At 41.6% G+C, this 18,587-nt stretch overlaps 1 protein-coding gene across 1 annotated transcript in view; it reads right to left on the bottom strand.

Annotated features, from left to right (window-relative positions):
* CAPN13 (calpain 13) overlaps window positions 1-10,184 on the bottom strand; it is an 88,324-nt gene extending 78,140 nt beyond the window's left edge. Inside the window, exon 1 of the mRNA XM_006835280.1 lies at window positions 9,984-10,184. Within this exon, the coding sequence (XP_006835343.1) occupies window positions 9,984-10,184 (201 nt within the window). The remainder of the gene's footprint in view (window positions 1-9,983) is intronic.
* Window positions 10,185-18,587: the final 8,403 nt, after the last annotated feature.

Genomic DNA, 18,587 nt, shown 5'->3' with positions numbered 1-18,587 from the left:
CACAATTAAGTGTTCCAGAACACTCACACTTCACAATATTGTCCATAGCTTGTCATGATCCACCCAGTCATAAGCCTTTGCATCAATAAAGCACATGTAAATATCTTCCTGGTATTCTCTGCTTTTAGCCAAGATAGAGACTGTATAGGGTTTCTGAGGATTGGCTGGTCGGTTTGAACTGCTGACTTTGTGGTTCACAGTCCATTGCTGATCTAGCACTTAAATGAGCCATAGAAGGAAAACTCATACCATTCAATAAATGCTATGAAGGCATTTAATTAACACATAGCATTTCATGATTGGTGGTTGTGGTGGTATGCCGTGGAGTTGGTTCCGACTCATAGTGACCTTTCACAGGGTTTCTGAGGCTGTAAATCTTTATGGGAGCAGAAAGCTTCATCTTTCTCCTGCAGAACAGCTGGTAGTTTCGACTTGCCAACCTTGAGGTTAGTAGCCCAACTCGTAATCACTACACTACCAGAAAATCAAAATTCACCAACAAATTAAAGCCCATTCTAAATAAAGATATTTCAATGTCATGATAACTGCACAACAAAGAATTCTACCACCACAGTTTATGGTGAAACACTGGAATCATTTGCGTCAAAGTTGGGTACAAAACACCTATGTCTTCTGTTTTCTAAGAATACCTTTTCACAGTTCGCTCTCTATTTCTTCCTTACCCTGAACTTAATTTAAACTTTTATTGTGAAGTGTTTACAGAGCAGATCATCAGTTTTACATTTAGCATTTCATACATATTTTGTTTCATCTCATTGATTGCAAACCCCTCAGTGTAATACCCATCAGGTATTCCACTTCCTCCCCCTATTTGCTGTTTCCATCCTTATTTCCCTAGCCCTTCTGAAGGTTGTCCTTGGGTAAATACTTCCCTTATGATCTCAAATGGCTGATTATTCTCTGGAGCATGTTTTTCTTATAGACCTGCCTGGAGTCCTGGTGTGGGTTAATGCACTGGACTGCAAGGTTGGTTTGAACCTCAAGGTTGGAGATTCAAGCTCACCAGTCGCTCCTCAGAAACCCTATCTATACAGGGTCACTATGAGTTGGAACCAACTCCACAGCACTTAACAACAACAATAGGACCTGTCTATTTTTGGCTAGGAGTCTTTGTATGACACTGTAGGATAAGTACTGGACTGCTAATCTCAAGGCTGGCAGTTCAAACTCATCGGCCACTCCTTGGAAACTCTGTATAGAGTCACTATGAGCTGGAACAGACTCAACAACAGAAAGCAACAATTGGTTGGCTGCACATTGAGCTACAAAGGCAAGTTTAGTCACCTGTAGGGTGACTAAGACTCATAGTCTTGGGGTTCCACCAGTCTCTATCCAACCAGTAAGCCTGGTCTTTTTTATGCTTTTGAGTTTTGTTCTGTATTTTCCTCCCACTCTAGAATCTTATACTGTGATTCCTTTCAGAGCAGTTGGTAGTGGTAGCCAGGCACCATCTAGTTCTTATCTCAGGGTCTTGAAGACTGATGTTCATGTGGGCCACTAGTGAATTAAACTAATTATTTCCACATGTCTTCATTTTCCTCACTCTTCTTTCCTCCGGAAAGGAAGAGACCAATAATTGCACCTTAGATGGCCACTCATGGACTTTTATAAGACTCCAGTTGCTACTCATCTGGAGTCTTAAAAGTTTATGTAGAATGTACTTGTACATGGGTTTTCACCTTTTCTGAAAATGTACCCATGAATGTGGTGGAGCATACAGAATACAAAACTTCATAGGCTTTATCAAACAGGGAATGAATTGCTGGGCCTGCGGGCTCAGGACCACAGTCTCAGGGGACATCAAGATCAATTGGCATAACATACTACACAAAGACAATGTTCTACACCCACCCTGGACTTTAGGGGAGAGGGATATGGATAATCCAAAAAGAACGAAGGTAGAAGAGGGAAATTATAGCTAGAAGCATTTCAATCTGCCAGACTCACTTACTGAGACAAAGCCCACAAATAAAATAGACATAGAAGAGGGAAATGCCCTGACTCTGGGCAGGTCATCAGTCACCAGTTCTGCTAGCCCTACAGAGACAGTGGAGAAGTCAGTGTGGTAAGACCCTAGATCAGATTCATGCTGAAGTATCAGTCAGAGTCTCCACTTGATTTAGGATCACCCAGGAGCTCTGGAGGCATGTAGACTACTGGGCCTGCCTCCCACAACTTTGATGGAGTAGGTCAGGGAGAGCTAAGGCTCAGGATTTAGAAAGACTTCTAAGGTGATTCTGATGCCCGGTCAAGGTAAGAAAGTAGGTTCTGAAAGGTTGTGTGTTTGACTCAAGGTCATACAGGAAGCAGCATATGAATCAAGCAACTGCCTCCATTGTGCCTTGCTCCTCACCACTGATCCACACTAGCAGACAATGGCTTCTCAATATTAACATTTTCTTATTCTATTTCTACCTTCAGGAGCTCTGGTCGTGTAGTGTTTACGAGTCGGCCTGCTAACCTCAAGGTCAGTGGTTTGAAACTAACTATCAGCTGTTCTGCAGGAAAAAGATAAGGCTTTCTGTTTCCATGAAGATTTACTACCTCGGAAACCCTATACAGGGTCACTGTGAGTCGGAACCAACTCCACTGCACATAACAACTACCACCACTATTTCTACCTTCACTCTTTTTGGATTATCTATATTCCTCTAAAGTCCAGGATAGGTGTAGACCATTGTCTTTGTGGACTTTGTTTGCCAATTGATCTTGAAGTCTCCTGAGACTACAGTCCTGAGCCCCCAGGCCCAAAAGACTCATTCTTCAACTTATTTGGTAAGGTCTAAGATGTTTTGCACCCTGTATGCTCTACTACATTCGGGGCCTTTGAGGACTCTGAAGCATTAATCTGTACAATGGGAATCCAACAGCAATAATTCAATTAAGTAGTCTTATTAGTTCTGGATTATGGAGTCCTTTCTGAAAGCAAAGTTTGGGCGATCTGTTTTCTATTAGATTTGCCAGAGTAACAGTCCCTGAAATCTTAACAAGCACCCTTTCTAAATTGCTAATGAACAAGGTACCCAACCTCAAACACCTCTGTAGATGTGTCCTTTCCAATGTGACACCACTTTGCAGATGTTAAGCAGAGATGTCTGCATTCTTTCCCCAAGCTGCCTATGCACTTTACCAGACTGTGCATTGCTCTTGGATGAGGTGTTTAGCATCTCAGCCTTTAGACACAGTCTCCACAGTTCAGCCTGGTCTAGGGGGCAGGATCCACTCCCTTTTCTATTTCTGCCACAGGGCTTTGATTTATTGGCATCAAAGTTCTTTAGCTCAATGATAATTGGCTGTTGGCCCAGTCATTTTTGTTATCTGAACCTCACAGGACTCCTACTTTGTTGACCTCCCCCTATTTCCCTTCCCCTGAAAACTCCTTTAGGTACCAAGGTGAATCACTCCTAGTAAATTAGCCTTTTGGAAGATTAAAGGATATAGCTAAGGGCACGGTGGTGCTCCAAGCACCCACCAGACAACAGACACATGGCCCATTCCTCAGTGGAGAACTAAAGTGTTCTTTCACTACAGAATGGGGAAGGACATATATGAAATTACAAGCACTTAACCTAATTCAATGGAGTCCTGGTGTGGTGCTGTGGGCTACTGCATCAGACTGCAAAGTTGTTTGAACTGCAAGGTCGGTGGTTCAAGCTTGCCAGCTGCTCCTTGAAAACCCTATATAGGGTCTATAGGTTGCTATGGGTTGGAATCAGCTTGACAGCACTTAACAACAACAACCTAACTCACTGTGGTGACTATATTGTGAAGATTTACCATCTACAATTCTGTGCTGTCCAATACTGTAGCTACCAACCATATGTGGCCATTTAAATATAAATTAATTTAAGCAAAAGTCAAAGCTCAGTCCCTCAGCTGAACTAAACACATTACAAGTGATCAATAGCCACATGCGACTGTCATAGAAAGAACATTTCCACATCACAGAAAGTTCTATTGGACAGTGCTGATCTATGTAATGAGGATAATATATCTACCTCATAGGACTTAGGGTAATTAAATGAGATGTTGCATGTAAAGTACTTAACATAATACCTAATCCAGGTACACACTTGATGAATGATCTTTCTTATTCTTGTTAAGAGGGGCAGCTGGTGAGTTTGAACTGCTTACCTTGTTTTTCAAACTGACCTTGCAGTCGAGTGCTTATCCTATAGCACCACACCAGGACTCTGTTGATAATTATTATTATTATCCATAAAATACAAATTCTACTAAAAAGAAATCACTTTCAGTACCATATCTAGCTTGAGAAGCTACTATAGACACTATGCTTAATATATATGTCATGCTCAGCATTGTCTCTTGCGTTAAGACTGATGAGGAGTTGAGTTCTGTCAGTGCCATTTTCTCAGCACATTGTCACAAGCTGTTGCAGAAGCTAATTTGGGAGGTTAAAAGTGTTAGAAATTTTCTAAAGAAAGACACACATACACACTGAAAGAGAGAAAGAAAGAGAACTGAGGAGTATGGGACACGAAATAACTTGTTCACACTAGAAGAAAGTTCTCACACCCCTGATCTTGGACTATTGCTGAATTCATCAACTTGGGTGAATACTCAAGTGAGGATGATGCCCATGGCAGGGTTTAGTAGTTGCCTGAAGTGTTTCACATCCTACAATCAGGAAACATCTAGAATGTGGTGATTGCCTAAGGAGCTATTTGGGGCCACATCAGTGGTTACACATCATGCATCACTTTGGACCAGTCACTCAGCTTTCTTGTTACTGCTTCTCATCTGTAACGTGGAGCTAATAATAGTACCTCTCATACTTATCATAGGGATTAAATAAGTAAAGGCAGTATAGAAATGCTGGCCATTGATATGTACTGACTATATATGGTGGTGGGTGTCCTGGTGTGGCAATGTGGGTTAATGTGCTGGACTGAAAAATTGGTTCGAACCACAAAGTTGGTTGTTCAAGTTCACCATCTGCTCCTCAGAAACCCTATACAGGGTCGCTTTGGGTCAGAACAGACTCAATGGCACTTAACAACAACAATATGCAGTGGTGGTGGCAGTGTGCCATGGAGTCAGTTCCGACTCATGGTGACTCTGTATAGGGTATTTGAGGCTGTAAATCTTTGCAGGAGCAATTTGTTGTTGTTGTTAAGTGCTGTTAAGTCAATTCTGACCCATAGCGACCCTGTATAGGGTTTCCAAGGAGGAGCTGGTGAGCTTGAACCACTGACATTGCAGTTCAAACTGACTTTGCAGTCTGATGCATTAACCCACAGCGCCACAGCAGGAGCAATACTCAGCTGTAAACTTGACAATTAAGCTTCTTTCAGTGTTGAAGAGATGAGTACATTAGCCTTCACTTCTAGTACCCCACTTAGTAAAAGGGTCAGCCCAAGGTTCAACTATAGCACATGTTGTTACTATGTGCTTTCAAGTACATACTGAACTCATAATGACCCTATAAGACAGAGTAGTGCTGCTCCTAGAGCTTCCAAGGATGAAATGTTTTTTTGTTTTTAATTTAAGAGATTATTTAATTATTTAACAAAAAAGCTTTGAGATTTCCATTCAAACCACAGAGGCTTAGAGTTGTTAAGATTCCAGATGTTTTCTTTCTTTCTTTTTTAACTTTTTATTGTAATTTGAGTGAAAATTCACAGAGCAAATTGGTTTTCCATTCAACGATTCATATGCATTTTATTTTATGACATTGATTGCAGTGCCCACATGTAATTCTTTCTACCTCCCTCCATTTGTCCTTTTTCGTATCCATTTCTGCTATCTCAGCTTTATCGCTGGGCAAATGCTACCCTTTGGATGTTGTAGGGTTGATTGTTCTAAGGCATACATGCCTCCATGGTATTGTTCATCTTATAGGCCTGTCTAATGTTTGACTGGGACTTTTAGTGTGGCACTGTGGGATTAGCACTAGACTGTGAACCACAGGTCAGCAGTTCAAACCCACTAGCTTCTCCTGGGAAACTTTATACAGGGTCGCTATGAGTTGGAACACACTTGACACTACTTAACAACAATGACAACAACAATTTTTGATTGAGCCCTGGCAGCATAGTGGGTTACAAGTTGGGCTGCTAATCTCAAGGTCAACAGTTTGAATCTACCAGTCACTCCACAGAAGAAATATGAGGCTTTCTGCTCCCATAAAGATATACAGCCTCAGAAATCCTACACAGGGTCATTATGCGTTGGAACTAACTCCACGACACCACCACCACCAATATTTGACAGAGGAGCATGGTGGCTCTGTAATATAAGCACAAGGTTGAGCCCACCAGCTGCTCTATGGGAGAAAGATGAAGCTTTCTGCTCACAGAAAGATTTACAGCCTCAGAAACACTGTACAGGGTGCCTATGAGTCAAAACTAACTTGATGGCACTTAACAACAACAACAACAATGTTGGACTGGAAGTTGAGCCATGGGGGTGAGTTCAGTTCGAGGTCTAAATTGACTAAGGGTCATATAGTCTTAGGTGTTTCACCAGTCTCTAACAGACCAATATATCTGTTCTTTTTGTTTTATTTTAATTTGTGATTTTGAATTTTGTTTCACATTTTCCTCCCACTTTATCCAGGACTCTCTATTGTGATCCCTTTCAGAGTAGCCAACAATGGTAGCCAGGCACCATCTAGTTTTTCTGGTCCCAGGGTTGTGGAGGCTGAGGCTTACATGGTCCCTTAGTCCACTGGACTAATTGTTTCCATGCATCATTGATTTTCTTCACTCTTCTTTGCTCTAGATGTGGAGAAACCAGTAGCTGCATCATAGGTGTCTGCTCACAAGCTTTTAAGACCCCAGCCGCTACTCACCAAAGGAGGATGTAGAACACTGTCTTTGTGGACTATATTATGCCAACTGACCTCAATGGCCCTTGTGACAATGGTCTTAAAATGAAGCTAAAATCTTAATGGAAGCAGACTGCAAAGTCTTTCTCCTGTGGAGCAATTGATGTATTGAAACCCCTGACCTTTTGTTTAATAGCCAAGTGCATAACTGTTATGTCACCAGGGTTCCTTTCTATTGCACATATGGAAATTAAAACCTGAGTCAAATCCAAATCCTAACAGAGTCCCTGTTAGGTACACAAGCTCACATGAGGAAAACTGTAGCATTTAGTGTCAAGCAGCTTAGTGTAACTACTAGACCCTTCCCTCACTAATCATGCTACCTTGGGGCAAACGCGTAACCTGTCCCAACCTCATTTGAGATTTCTTTACAATCAAGGATGAAAAAGTAGACAAGAAAGAGAAGACACATGGTAAATTCTGAAAGTACCATGCGAATGTAAAGTCTGCTAGCTGTGGTAAAGTGCACAAAGAATTAGGATATGCCCATATATACATTTTAAAACAAGTGCTGGAATGAAAAATGACCTCCTGGTACAGTTTGGATATGATTTTGGAGGAGGAGAGAAGTGGGAGTGAAATGTATTTGGCCCTTGCTTGCCTCTATTCTGGGTGCTTGGCATGATTCTAGCTGAGTCATTTCACTTTTGTCTCAGTTTCTCTTTGCCCCCAAAAGGCAAGCTGAGAAGTTGCTGGAACTAGACATTAAAAAACCTCTCAGCCTCTGCTAAATAGAAATGCTATGAACTCTCTAACACTGTAAATATGGTCTTACACCTATTGCTCAGCACCTTGTGAAGAAAGAGACATCCCTCTAAAAGATTCTCACCTTCTGAAAATAACAAAGGGAAAAAAATATGACCCTTCAGAACATCTTTAAATAGAGTTCTCTGACTCAGAGAGGAAGATAAGAAGAGAGCTGTTGAGGACCACCTTTTGCCTCTGGCTGTTAAGATGGAGCCTAGAAGGCCAAAACAACCCAAACTTTCTTTAAGCAGCATCTCCAACCCTCAACTATCTCCATTTGTCCTCCTCTCCCCCAGAGCTGTAAACCTGGCCCAAGTTGGGGCAAGAAGTGTCACCTATAGAGCTCAATGTCTTGAAGGCTCCTTCCCACAGACAGAATGGAATTATAAGTCCACCAGCCAGACAAATGATTTTAAAAGCAGGGATCATATAGCTTCTTAGCAAGCATCTTCAGATAATATCTTTTTTGTAGACCCTAACAACATCTCTTTCCACCACTCGTCTGTCAGTTTGTCGTACTGTGGTAGCTTGTGAGTTGCTGTGATTCTGGAAGCTATGCCACTGGTGTTTTAAATATCAGCAGGGTCACCAATGGTGGACAGGTTTCAGATGAGCTTTCAGACAAAGACATACTAGGAAGAAGGAGTGATGAACTACTTCTGAATATTTAGTCACTGAAAGCCTTATGAATAGCAGAGAAGCACTGTCAGATATAGTACCGGAAAATGAGCCCCTCAGGTTAGAAGGCACTCAAAATGCGACTGGGGAAGAGCTGCCTCGTCAAAGTAGAGTTGACCGTGATGACACAAATGGAGTAAAGCCCATGGGAGAAAAGCCCACGAGACCTTCATTTGCTGATGGGGCACAACTCAAAATGAAGAGAAACAGCTGTAAACATCCATTAATAATTGGAACATGGACTATATGAAGTATGAATCTAGGTCTCTCATACTTTGGACATGTTGTCAGTAGGGACTAGTTGCTGGAGAAGGATATCATGTTTGGTAAGGTGGAGGGTCAGGGAAAAATAGGAAGACCTCCAGCAAGATGGATTGGCAAAGTGGCAGCATCAATGGGCTCAAGCATGGCAACAATAGTGAGTTTGGCCCAGGATTGGGCAGTGTTTCATTCTGCTGTGTATATGGTGACTATGAGTCAGTACCAACTCTATGGCACCTAACAACAACAACAACAACAACAACAACAACAACAACAACAACAACATCTCTTTATCGAAAGTATTCAGTAGAGTGTTTGGCATTTAATCAATATTCGTAACAATTGTAGGAATCATTATCTCTTGCTTACTAGACATTACATTACCTTTTTTGTGTGTGTTCTAGATTCTGCTGGTAGCTTTGGGCAAACATGAATAGGAGGTTTGGGCATTAGACCCTTCAAACTACTCCTTACCTGGGTCTTTTGCCTCAATAGTAGCCCTAAGGAGGTTATGAGAATGTTGAGTTGGCTGAGAAATTTCCCTTGGGACTTGTTGTTGTTAGGTGCCTTTGAGGAGTTTTTAACTCATAGCAATCCTATTTGAAAGATTAGAATGGCATCATAGCATTTTATAGGCAACAATATTTATGGGAGCAGATCACATGGTCTTTCTCTCCTGGAACTGTCAAGTGAGTTTGAACCACCAACCTTTCAGTTATTAGCTATGCACTTAATCTTTATGGTTGCCCTAGATAAATCAGCAGGGCTTACACCTTCCTGGAAGGTGGAGTTAGTAGGCTGTGGGAGTCAGGGTGGTTTGAGAGTTGTCTATAATACCTCCCTAATTTCACAGCTGGTGTCTGAAATTTGTTTATACATGATCAAAATCTTTAAGATTGAGAATACAAATATGAGGGGACTTCAAAAAGTTAGTGGAAAAATTCCAGTATCTTCTCATTCCACTTTTCCATGAACTTTTTGAAGCCTCCTTATATAACTAATAGCAATAAGGTGATTATTTAAACTCATCCTATAGCATAAATGACTGATATGATATCTTCCCTTTGAGGAAGGAGACAAGGGTAAAAATAAAGCCAGTCGTCTGAAGAGAAGGAAGAACAAGGAGACCAATAGATTGGCTCACTTATGGACCTAGAAACCAAAGGCTACAATCTTAATCCTCATGTTTTCTATTTTTCAGATGAAAAAATCCAGACATTTTCATCTGATAACTTTGCTCAAAATGGACAAAGAACCCAAGGTTCCTGGTTCCTGGTACAGGGTCTTTTCATCCTTCTGACTGGATAAAAATTGTTACAGAGAGACCAGATGACTTGCATTGCCCTTCCAGTTTGAACACCTAGTCTCTCCAGTAGGAAGTGCTAAAGCAAGACTGAGCTGGGAGTGCTCCTGGGGGTTCACTTACAGTTGGGCGCATCCACTTTGGACTTTGAGAGAGGTTTTTTTTCTGGAGCAACTGCAGACCTATGGAGGAATTCACGGGAAGGAATGTCTCATCCTCAAACAGCTGGCCCCTGCGCAGGCATCGATCCCGCAAGTATTTAAAATCTTGGCCATTGAACTTTACGGCTGAGATCTCGGTTCGATTCTCCTGGTTCTGAGCCATGAAGATGTCTGAGGTGTTCTTCTGTTGAGAAAAAGAGACATATTCAGGCATGAGCTGTCAAATCCTTTGCAACATCAAATGTGAGTCCTGGAAGGGCACTTAGATGCTCACTCCTTTTACATGTGAGGAGACTGGGACACACATAAGTACTGTCCCTGTTGAAACAGCCAATTGACAGTCAAGCTTGGACTTGAATTCAGGCATCCTTACTCTGGTGCAGTTTCTCATGTACTGAACTGTAGAGTTTCTTTGTATGTTCATGTGTACACAAGAGAACATGGGAATATTTGTACATTTAATGAACATTTATTTAGTACTGACCTTGTGCCAGGCACTCTTCTGAATGAGGGTAATTCAAAGACAAATACAACCTGATCTTTATCACCTAGGGGCTCATTATCAAGTGGGAAAGACAGATTAGACATTTCAACAACTATTAGTCAACGGAAACCATTCCGTGAAAAATGTGTACAAAGTCCTAGGGCCATAAAGAGGAGGAGCCGTAACCTGCTCATATAGGAGAGTCTGGATGGCTTTCCCAGAGGCAGCTTCATCTGATTCAGATCTTGAAGAAAGAAGGAAAAGTGGTGGGTAGAGCTTTTAATAATAATTTTAAAAAGATCCCTCTAGATGCCCTCTATGGGTCAGAACAAACTCAACAGCACTTAACAACAACAGATGCCTTCTAAAGTCCTGGTGTGGCTCTGTAGGACAAGCACTGGATTGCTAACCTTATGGACTGTGATTCCAGTCTACCAGTCATTTCTTGTAAACACTATACAGGGTCACTATGAATCAGAATCGACTCTACAGCACTTACAACAACAACAAAGATCAAATCCCAGGAATTAGATGGGAAAGACCACAGGTGCTAGAGTGGAGAATGGCTGGATACACTGGGACAGGGGGAGGGATTGAAGTAAGAGATGTTGGCAGAGAGGGCCAGCATGATGGCCCTGAAAGCGGGATTATGCAGTGTTTTAGATCTTGCAAAGTACTGCAGGGCCACTGAAGAGGTGGGGCATAATTTTATCCATCTATATAGGATGGCGTTGCTGGGGGCAAGGTGGAGGCCAGATGGAGGAGCTGGGAAAGGACTGGACAAAGTGCCAGGAGACAACTGCATTTGTCCCCATGAGAGACGGTAATTGGACACTGTTAGTGATGATGTTGTAGGGGATACAGATTCCAAAGTCATATAATAGCTAGATTCAATAGTATTATTATTGTTGTTCAGTGCTGTTGAGTGGGTTCCAACTCATAACAATACTGCATAGAGTTTCCAAAGAGCGACTGGTGGGTTTGAGTCACTGACCTTGCAGTTAGCAATTCAATGCTTATCCTACAGTACCATACCAGTACTTCTCAGTAGGATTAGATGAGGAATTTAATATGGGGAAAGATAAGGGAAATGAAAAGGCAATGTGGTGAATGATCAAAAGTGTTTTGGAAACTACTATCTGCTTTCATTATCGTCCTACTTGTTCTGCAATATTGTACTAGTATTCAAGTGTTCGGAGCAGTATGGTTCTGTGGTATAAGCACGAGGCTACATACTACAAGGTCAGTGGTTGGAGCCTACCAGCAGCTCCTTGGGAAAAAGATGAGGCTTTCTGCATCCACTAAGATTTACAGACTTGGAAATGCTGTACAGGGTTCCTATGAGTTCGAACTGACTCAATGGTACTTAACAACAACAATAATTCAAGCATTAGGAACCTATTTCTCCCTCTGTATGGACCTATCAGACCAACCTCATAGAGTTTGATGTGCGTATTAAATGAAGTTTAGCCAAATACAGCATATGGTTGTTGTTAGTTGCCATCAAGTTAACTCCAAAATGTGGTGCCACCATGCATGCAGGGTAGAACTTCTCCATCCCATTTTTAAAAAATATTTTATTGTGAATAATGTGATAGTTTACATGGGAGAACATTAGCTTTACATTCATCCTATCGTTTCGTTGTCATGGTTACAATCCCCTCTATGCATCATCAAACAACCAAAGGGCAAATCTGCCCCCTGGTCCTCAGCACACAGGCCCTCTCCCTCTCTGGGTCTAGAGTCCCTAGCCACTCCATAGCTCCATGTCATCATCTCTGCCTCCATCTCTGGTGTCACTGCTTCTCTGGGTAGGTTCCCACACTCTGCACTTCTCCCTTGATGGTCCCAGGGACCTCTGCTCCTGGACTGCAAAGTCAATCACTCCCCTCCTTTTGCTACAAAATGTCTACCTTTACATTTCCAACCCTCACAGTCAGTCCTGATAGCAATTATTCACTATTGTATCACAAAAGACCTAGCTACATCTGCTTTCATCAGCCCCGCCAAAACAGATTGGATACTACTCAGTGGAGATTCTACCTTCCTCTGCGCCCTCTGGATCTAGGCTCCCTCTTGAAAGCTTGTAAACCAGTCACTTCTTTCCTTTGTAGCCCGCCAGCCCCCACCCCTCATTTTGGGTAGCCAATGTCCAAGTTTCCCATCCCTGTCTACTCTGTGTGTGGAGGGGGTGGGAATGATCCTCACTGGAAAGATTTTTTTTTTCCCCTTTTGAGCTACTGCATCCATAGGTGTAGGTCAAGTTCATCAAATTATATCAGATTAGTCTTTTTTCCCTCTTCTTTCTTCTTCTAATTGAGTCCTGATCATCCAACCATTGAAGCCAGGTCAAGTGGGTATTATCTGCAAGTGTGGGTGTTCTTGTGCATATGCCCTCGTTTCTTATCAGTGGGATGCTTCACTCTCCATTATAGTCGTCTGTGGCTATGTCACTGACTCTGAGCCTAGGAATCCCCAGGTCTTGCCATACTGATGGTCAACCAGGTTCCATCCCATTTTTTAAGGCTGTGAATTTTCAGAAGTGGTTTTCCAGGCTAGTCTTCTGAGGTGCCTCTTTGTTATTGTTGTGAAGGGCCATTGAGTCGATTTCAACCCATAGCAACCCTGTATAGTGTTTCCAAGGAGCAGCTGGTGACCTCACAGTTCAAACGACTTTGCAGTCTGATGCATTAGCCCACAGGCCACACCAGGACTCCGAGGTGTCTCTTAGATGGGTCCAAATCACCAACCGTTCGCCTAATAGTCAAGCTCTTAACTACTGCACCCCCCAGGAGGCATGGCATATAGCAGGCATTCAATAAATGATGACATCCTAATTTCCGTTTAGAGATGTCAAGGAATGCTGAAATCTCTTGTTTGGGTTGTAATTGACACCATTTACCAAACTATGCACCCACATCCTCCATACGTGAGTCAGGCAGACCTGGATCTGAGTTTTGAGTTCACACTTAGTTGGTATTGAACTTGAAAGTACATTTCAATTTTCTTTAACCATGGTCTGTTTAGATGGTACAACAGATCCCACTATCCAAACCACTCCCCCTGCATAGTGGAAGAGGAATCAGGTATTAAAGAATTAGAGAAGAACATAAAAAAGTTTTGTGAAGAAGGAATATGAGTGTACAATCAAGATTTCTGAATCACAGAAAAATATGAGATGCAAACTTGAAATAACAGCATTCTTCCTTATGTGGATGTTGTAGATATTTTAGATAACACACATTCATAGGCAGAATATCACCGATAAAGAGTCACTGCACAAGCATATTTGGAAGGAATTATGCATACAATTGTCTAGCAAACAATGTATGACTAATTTATACCTGAACTATTAGATTGAACCATATAAAATTGCCACTTTCGTAGGTCAAAAATGGTTGAATATAGTAAATTTCCTAAGGTCAAGAATGGCAGAGTATAAGCAGTTTCCTATGGCTCCTCATATGGATATATTTTTTAGGGAAAAAAATACAAGCTAAAATATGTCAATATGCCCACACAAATTAAGTAAATAGTGGTAAAGATGAAATTCTAGCAGTATATCATTAAATAGCAAGAAAATCGTAATAGAAATTGATTACTATCTCAAGACAAAGGCAATGGCAGCAAAGAATAGGGAGTTGCTGATGATCGTGAATCTTCCAGCTCTCTGCACAAGCTCAGGGGCCAGTGGAACCAACTCAGCCTTGCCAAGCTGCCTACCTTCCGAAAGAATATTGAATTCGAGTGCTCGATAAACTTCAGCAATGAGCTAATTTTAGTTTATAAAAATCAAATTGTAGTTACCCTTAATGACGCAATTATGGGATTGCTAGTAAGCATCCCTGAATTGCATGTAAAAATGAAAGTCTACATTTTCATTTCACCATAAGAATCATACCAAGACCTTATAATTTGGGATCACTTCCCAGCCCACCCGGAAAGCCCTCTCTGCCTACTACTGTGTAATGCACTGGCCAGACTTAAGGAATCTGTCTAAGACCCACTTTAAATGGTGAGAACAATATTACTCAGGTCAGAGGGCTGTTGTGAGAATCAGATGAATCCACACATGTAGAATTTTCTTCTTATTAACTACTACTGAACTGAGCCTCAACTCAGGGCAACTGCTATGCACAATGAGACAAAACACTGCTCCGTCTTTTGCCATCTGCATGATTTTTTGTCGGTCAGACCATTGTGATCCCTAGGGCTTTCATTGGCTGATTTTTGAAAGTAGATCACAGGGCCTTCTTCTGGTCCATCTTAGTCTAGAAGCTCCACTGCAACCTGTCCAACTCATGGCAACGCACAAGCCTCCACTGACTGATGAGCGGTTGCTGCACATGAGATGCATTGGCCAGGAGAACCTCAATCTCCCACATTTTTTTTTTTTTTTTTGCTGTAGTAAGTGCCATCAACTTGGTTCCAACTCATTGTGACCCTGTATAGGATTTCAGAGGAGCAGCTGGTGGGTTTAGACTGCCAACTTTGTTTATCCTATAGTGCCACACCAGTGTGGTGCTGTGGGACAAAGCACTGGACTGCAAAGTTGGTTTGAACCACAAGGTCAGCACAGCAGTTCAAACTCACCAGCCACTCCTTGGAAAACATTATTCAGGGCTGCAATGAGTTGGTACCAACTTGAAGGCTCTTAACAACATAGCAACATGGTTATTATCGCTATTTTGACCAGGAAGGAGTCTGACGGGCTTGAAAAAAAGAACTTGCTCATACCATATGATAGGCTAGACTTAGAGGTGCTTGCAGAGGTGAGGGCCAGGATGGGAAGTCAGATCCATGTTCTCAGCTCTGCACTCACAAAATGAGCTTCCCAGACTAGAACAGCAGACAAAGGCTGTGGAGGGCAGGTGGCAGGCCTAGTGTCTCCTGCTGGAGAAAGTGGGGTACACTGGGATGACTCTCGATGGTGAGGAAAAGGGAAGAAGGCAGGCAGACAGAGAGATGAGATTGGTTCAGCCTGCACACACACACACACACTTCACACATGCTGGGTTCACCAGCTTTCTCTCTGAATCATGCCTAGCTTTGTCAGTAGGCTGACTTTCTCTGGAAGTGGTCACAGAACATTTTACTTTTTGTGTGTGCAGCAGGTAAAATCACCCAATTTTTCTGTGCTTCACTTTTGAGAAAGACGTTTTGCTTCTTCTACTCTCCCTATTTTGTTTCTCTCACATTACAAGATACACAAAGTCAGGCGAAGTCTCAGCTATCTTACTAATTTAAAAAAGAGAGGAAACACAGAGCAAGGGAGAAAGAAAAGGCCTACCTGATATTCACACTAAAGTCTGTCTTGCTCCTAGTGTATTTCTATAGTGTAGCAAGAAAAACGGCACAGAGAGAGATGGGATAAGATACATGCCAGACCACATGGAGATCTTCAAGGAATCTGGAAATTAAAGCTGAAAAGACAAGGACTTTCCTATAGTGTCAAGACAGAAAGAAAGCCTTCCCCTTGAGCTAGTGCTCTGAATTCAGACTCCAAGCCTCCTAAACTGTGAGGAAATAAATTTCTGTTTCTTAAAGTCTGAGAGAGAGAGACAGAGACAGAGAGAGACAGAGAGAGAGAGAGAGAGAGAGAGAGAGAGAACACAGCAGGATCTAGAAAAATGGCAAAAAGAATATAAAGTTCTAAGTATGAGAAACTGTGCTTCAGAACAAGAGTGAGAAGGCTAGTAGCGCAGCTGGGGCCGTGAAACCTGTCACATTCTCTTCTCTGTAAGAGGAGTTTGGTCCAGGCCTCTCTGCACTGTCTTCTGAGTTGGTGACAAACCCCAGGCTGTCCCAACAACTCTCCAGGTCCTGGCTGCATGTTTCAAAGAGGACTTGGGAAATAAAGACCTCAGGCATAGGTGTAGGATGCCAGTGAGCATGTGGGTAAATGTTAGCTGCAGTATACAAGACATAAATGCTGTTTTCCTTAGAACAATGACAATGGCTCCTAGATGGCAAGAACTATCTCTTACACATAGTAGGTATTCAACATTACAGTCCCTGTTTGCAGAATGAATGTGGTAATGAGCCAGTCTTAAGTATACTGTGTGCAGTAGTAGCCACACGAAAAATGTCCCACAATGAACAGAATGCTTGGGAAAATATTCCATATTGGAAAGACTTGAAGGAGATTCACAAAGGCCCCCAAAAGTCCTTTAATAAAGATTTTGCCTCCAGTGTTTTACACATATATTGCCAGCAAGTTTTCTTATTGCAAAACTCTTCTCATGGAAAAGATGACAAACACACATACCACAGACACAAAGATCATTTATAGGCCTTCAAAAGAGCCTGACCCAAGTTCTCAACCTGCTAAGGTGATTGTGACCTGAGCTATGGCATTCTTAATCACCTCACATGCATGTAAAAGTTCTAAATATGAGAAAGGAAAGCTGGATGAAGAACTGATAACTTTGAATTGTGGTATTAACAAAGGATATTAAATGGGCCATGGACTACTAGAAGGAAGAATAAATTCGTGTTGGAAGAAGTGCAGCCAGAATGCTCCTGAGAAGTGAGGATGACAAGACATTGTTGTGCATACTTTGGACATGTTATCAGGAGGGACTAGTCCCTAGAAAAAGGACACCATGCTTGGTGAAGTGTCAGCGAAACAGAGGAAGACCCTCAATGAAATGGATTGACACTGTCTGCAACAATGGTCTCAAAGCTAACAATAATTGTGAGGATGGCGCTGTACCAGGCAGTGTTTCTTTGGTCATATACAGGGTCATTGTGAGTCAGAGCTGACTTGAAGGCACCTAACAACATTAACCAAATGATCCTTAGGAAGTTTTCTAAGAGCTCAGTAACTTAGTGTCCTCTTCTGTCAAATGGACACAAGTATACTTGTTGGGAAAAAAAATCAAACGTAAAAATACAAGGAAAGAAATTTAAGCCATTAAATTACTATGCAAAGATATGAATAATGCATTTCTCTGATTCTAACCATAGTTTTCGGCATTTCTCCCACTCGTAAATGAAGACTTATAAGAATACACAGGTGGAGTATATAAACTGTCCTCACATATTATGGTCCCAGTTTTCACTCCTTCCACATGTGGTGATCTTCTACCAAAAAATTCATATGCTGGGTTATCTTTGAAAATGGATAAAAACCAACACATGTGTAGACATGTATGCAGATGCACATAAAAAACCATTAATAAATGACAAAATATTTTCTGTGAATTTCTTAGACTTTTTCTCTAAGGATAGGCATCATCCTTTGGAGAAAGTGAGGTTTAAACATATTTATGAAGAGCGGATGCTTTATTTATAATGGGTCTCTTGATTGATATAAGCTTTTTGAACATGGTATAATAACAGGTCTCTAAAGTCTTCAAATGACATATAAATCACTGAAATTATTAAATTAAGCAACTTAATGCATATAGAAGTATATGTAAGGTATATAGATAGTGAGATGAGCCCTCGTAGTGTAATGGGTTACAGGTTGGGATGCTAACCACAAGATCTGTTCTTCAAATCTACCAGCATCTCCATGGTAGAAAGATGAGGCTCTCTGCTCCCGTATAAATTTATAGCCTCGGAAACCCTATACAGGGTCACTATGAGTCAGAACAGACTCAATGTCACATAGCCACCACTGCATATAATAAAGCTTATAAACATCCACAGATGCATCACCTAGTTCATTATCTTACCATTTTGGAGACCTTGACTATGATACATCTTGGTGATTTTCTTTTGGGGTCTATCCTTCCTGGGGTTCGTTAAGCTTCTTGAATGTTTATTTTTTCACTTTTCAGGATGTTAGAGAAATTTTCTTCTGGCAGTTTTTGAACTATTTCCTCTGTGGACTTGTGTGATTCTTCTTGTTCTGGAATGCCGATCATTCTTAAGTTATTCCTCTTCATGTTGTCCAACATGAATCTTAGACCTTCTTCAGATTTTTTCTATCCTTTTTTGTGTTTGTTCTTCTATCTAAGTGGTATTGAGAGATTTGTCTTCCAGATCACTGGTTCTGCCTTCCATCTCGTCTATTCTACTCCTTTGCCCTTTCAGAGTATTGTCTATTTCTGATATTCTGTTATTGATCATTTG

The sequence above is a fragment of the Chrysochloris asiatica genome, unplaced genomic scaffold, assembly GCF_000296735.1.
Source record: "Chrysochloris asiatica unplaced genomic scaffold, ChrAsi1.0 scaffold00016, whole genome shotgun sequence".
Classification (NCBI taxonomy): Eukaryota; Metazoa; Chordata; class Mammalia; order Afrosoricida; family Chrysochloridae; genus Chrysochloris; species Chrysochloris asiatica.
Note: the sequence above shows the minus strand (reverse complement) of the source record. Positions and strands in the feature narration are given on the sequence as shown.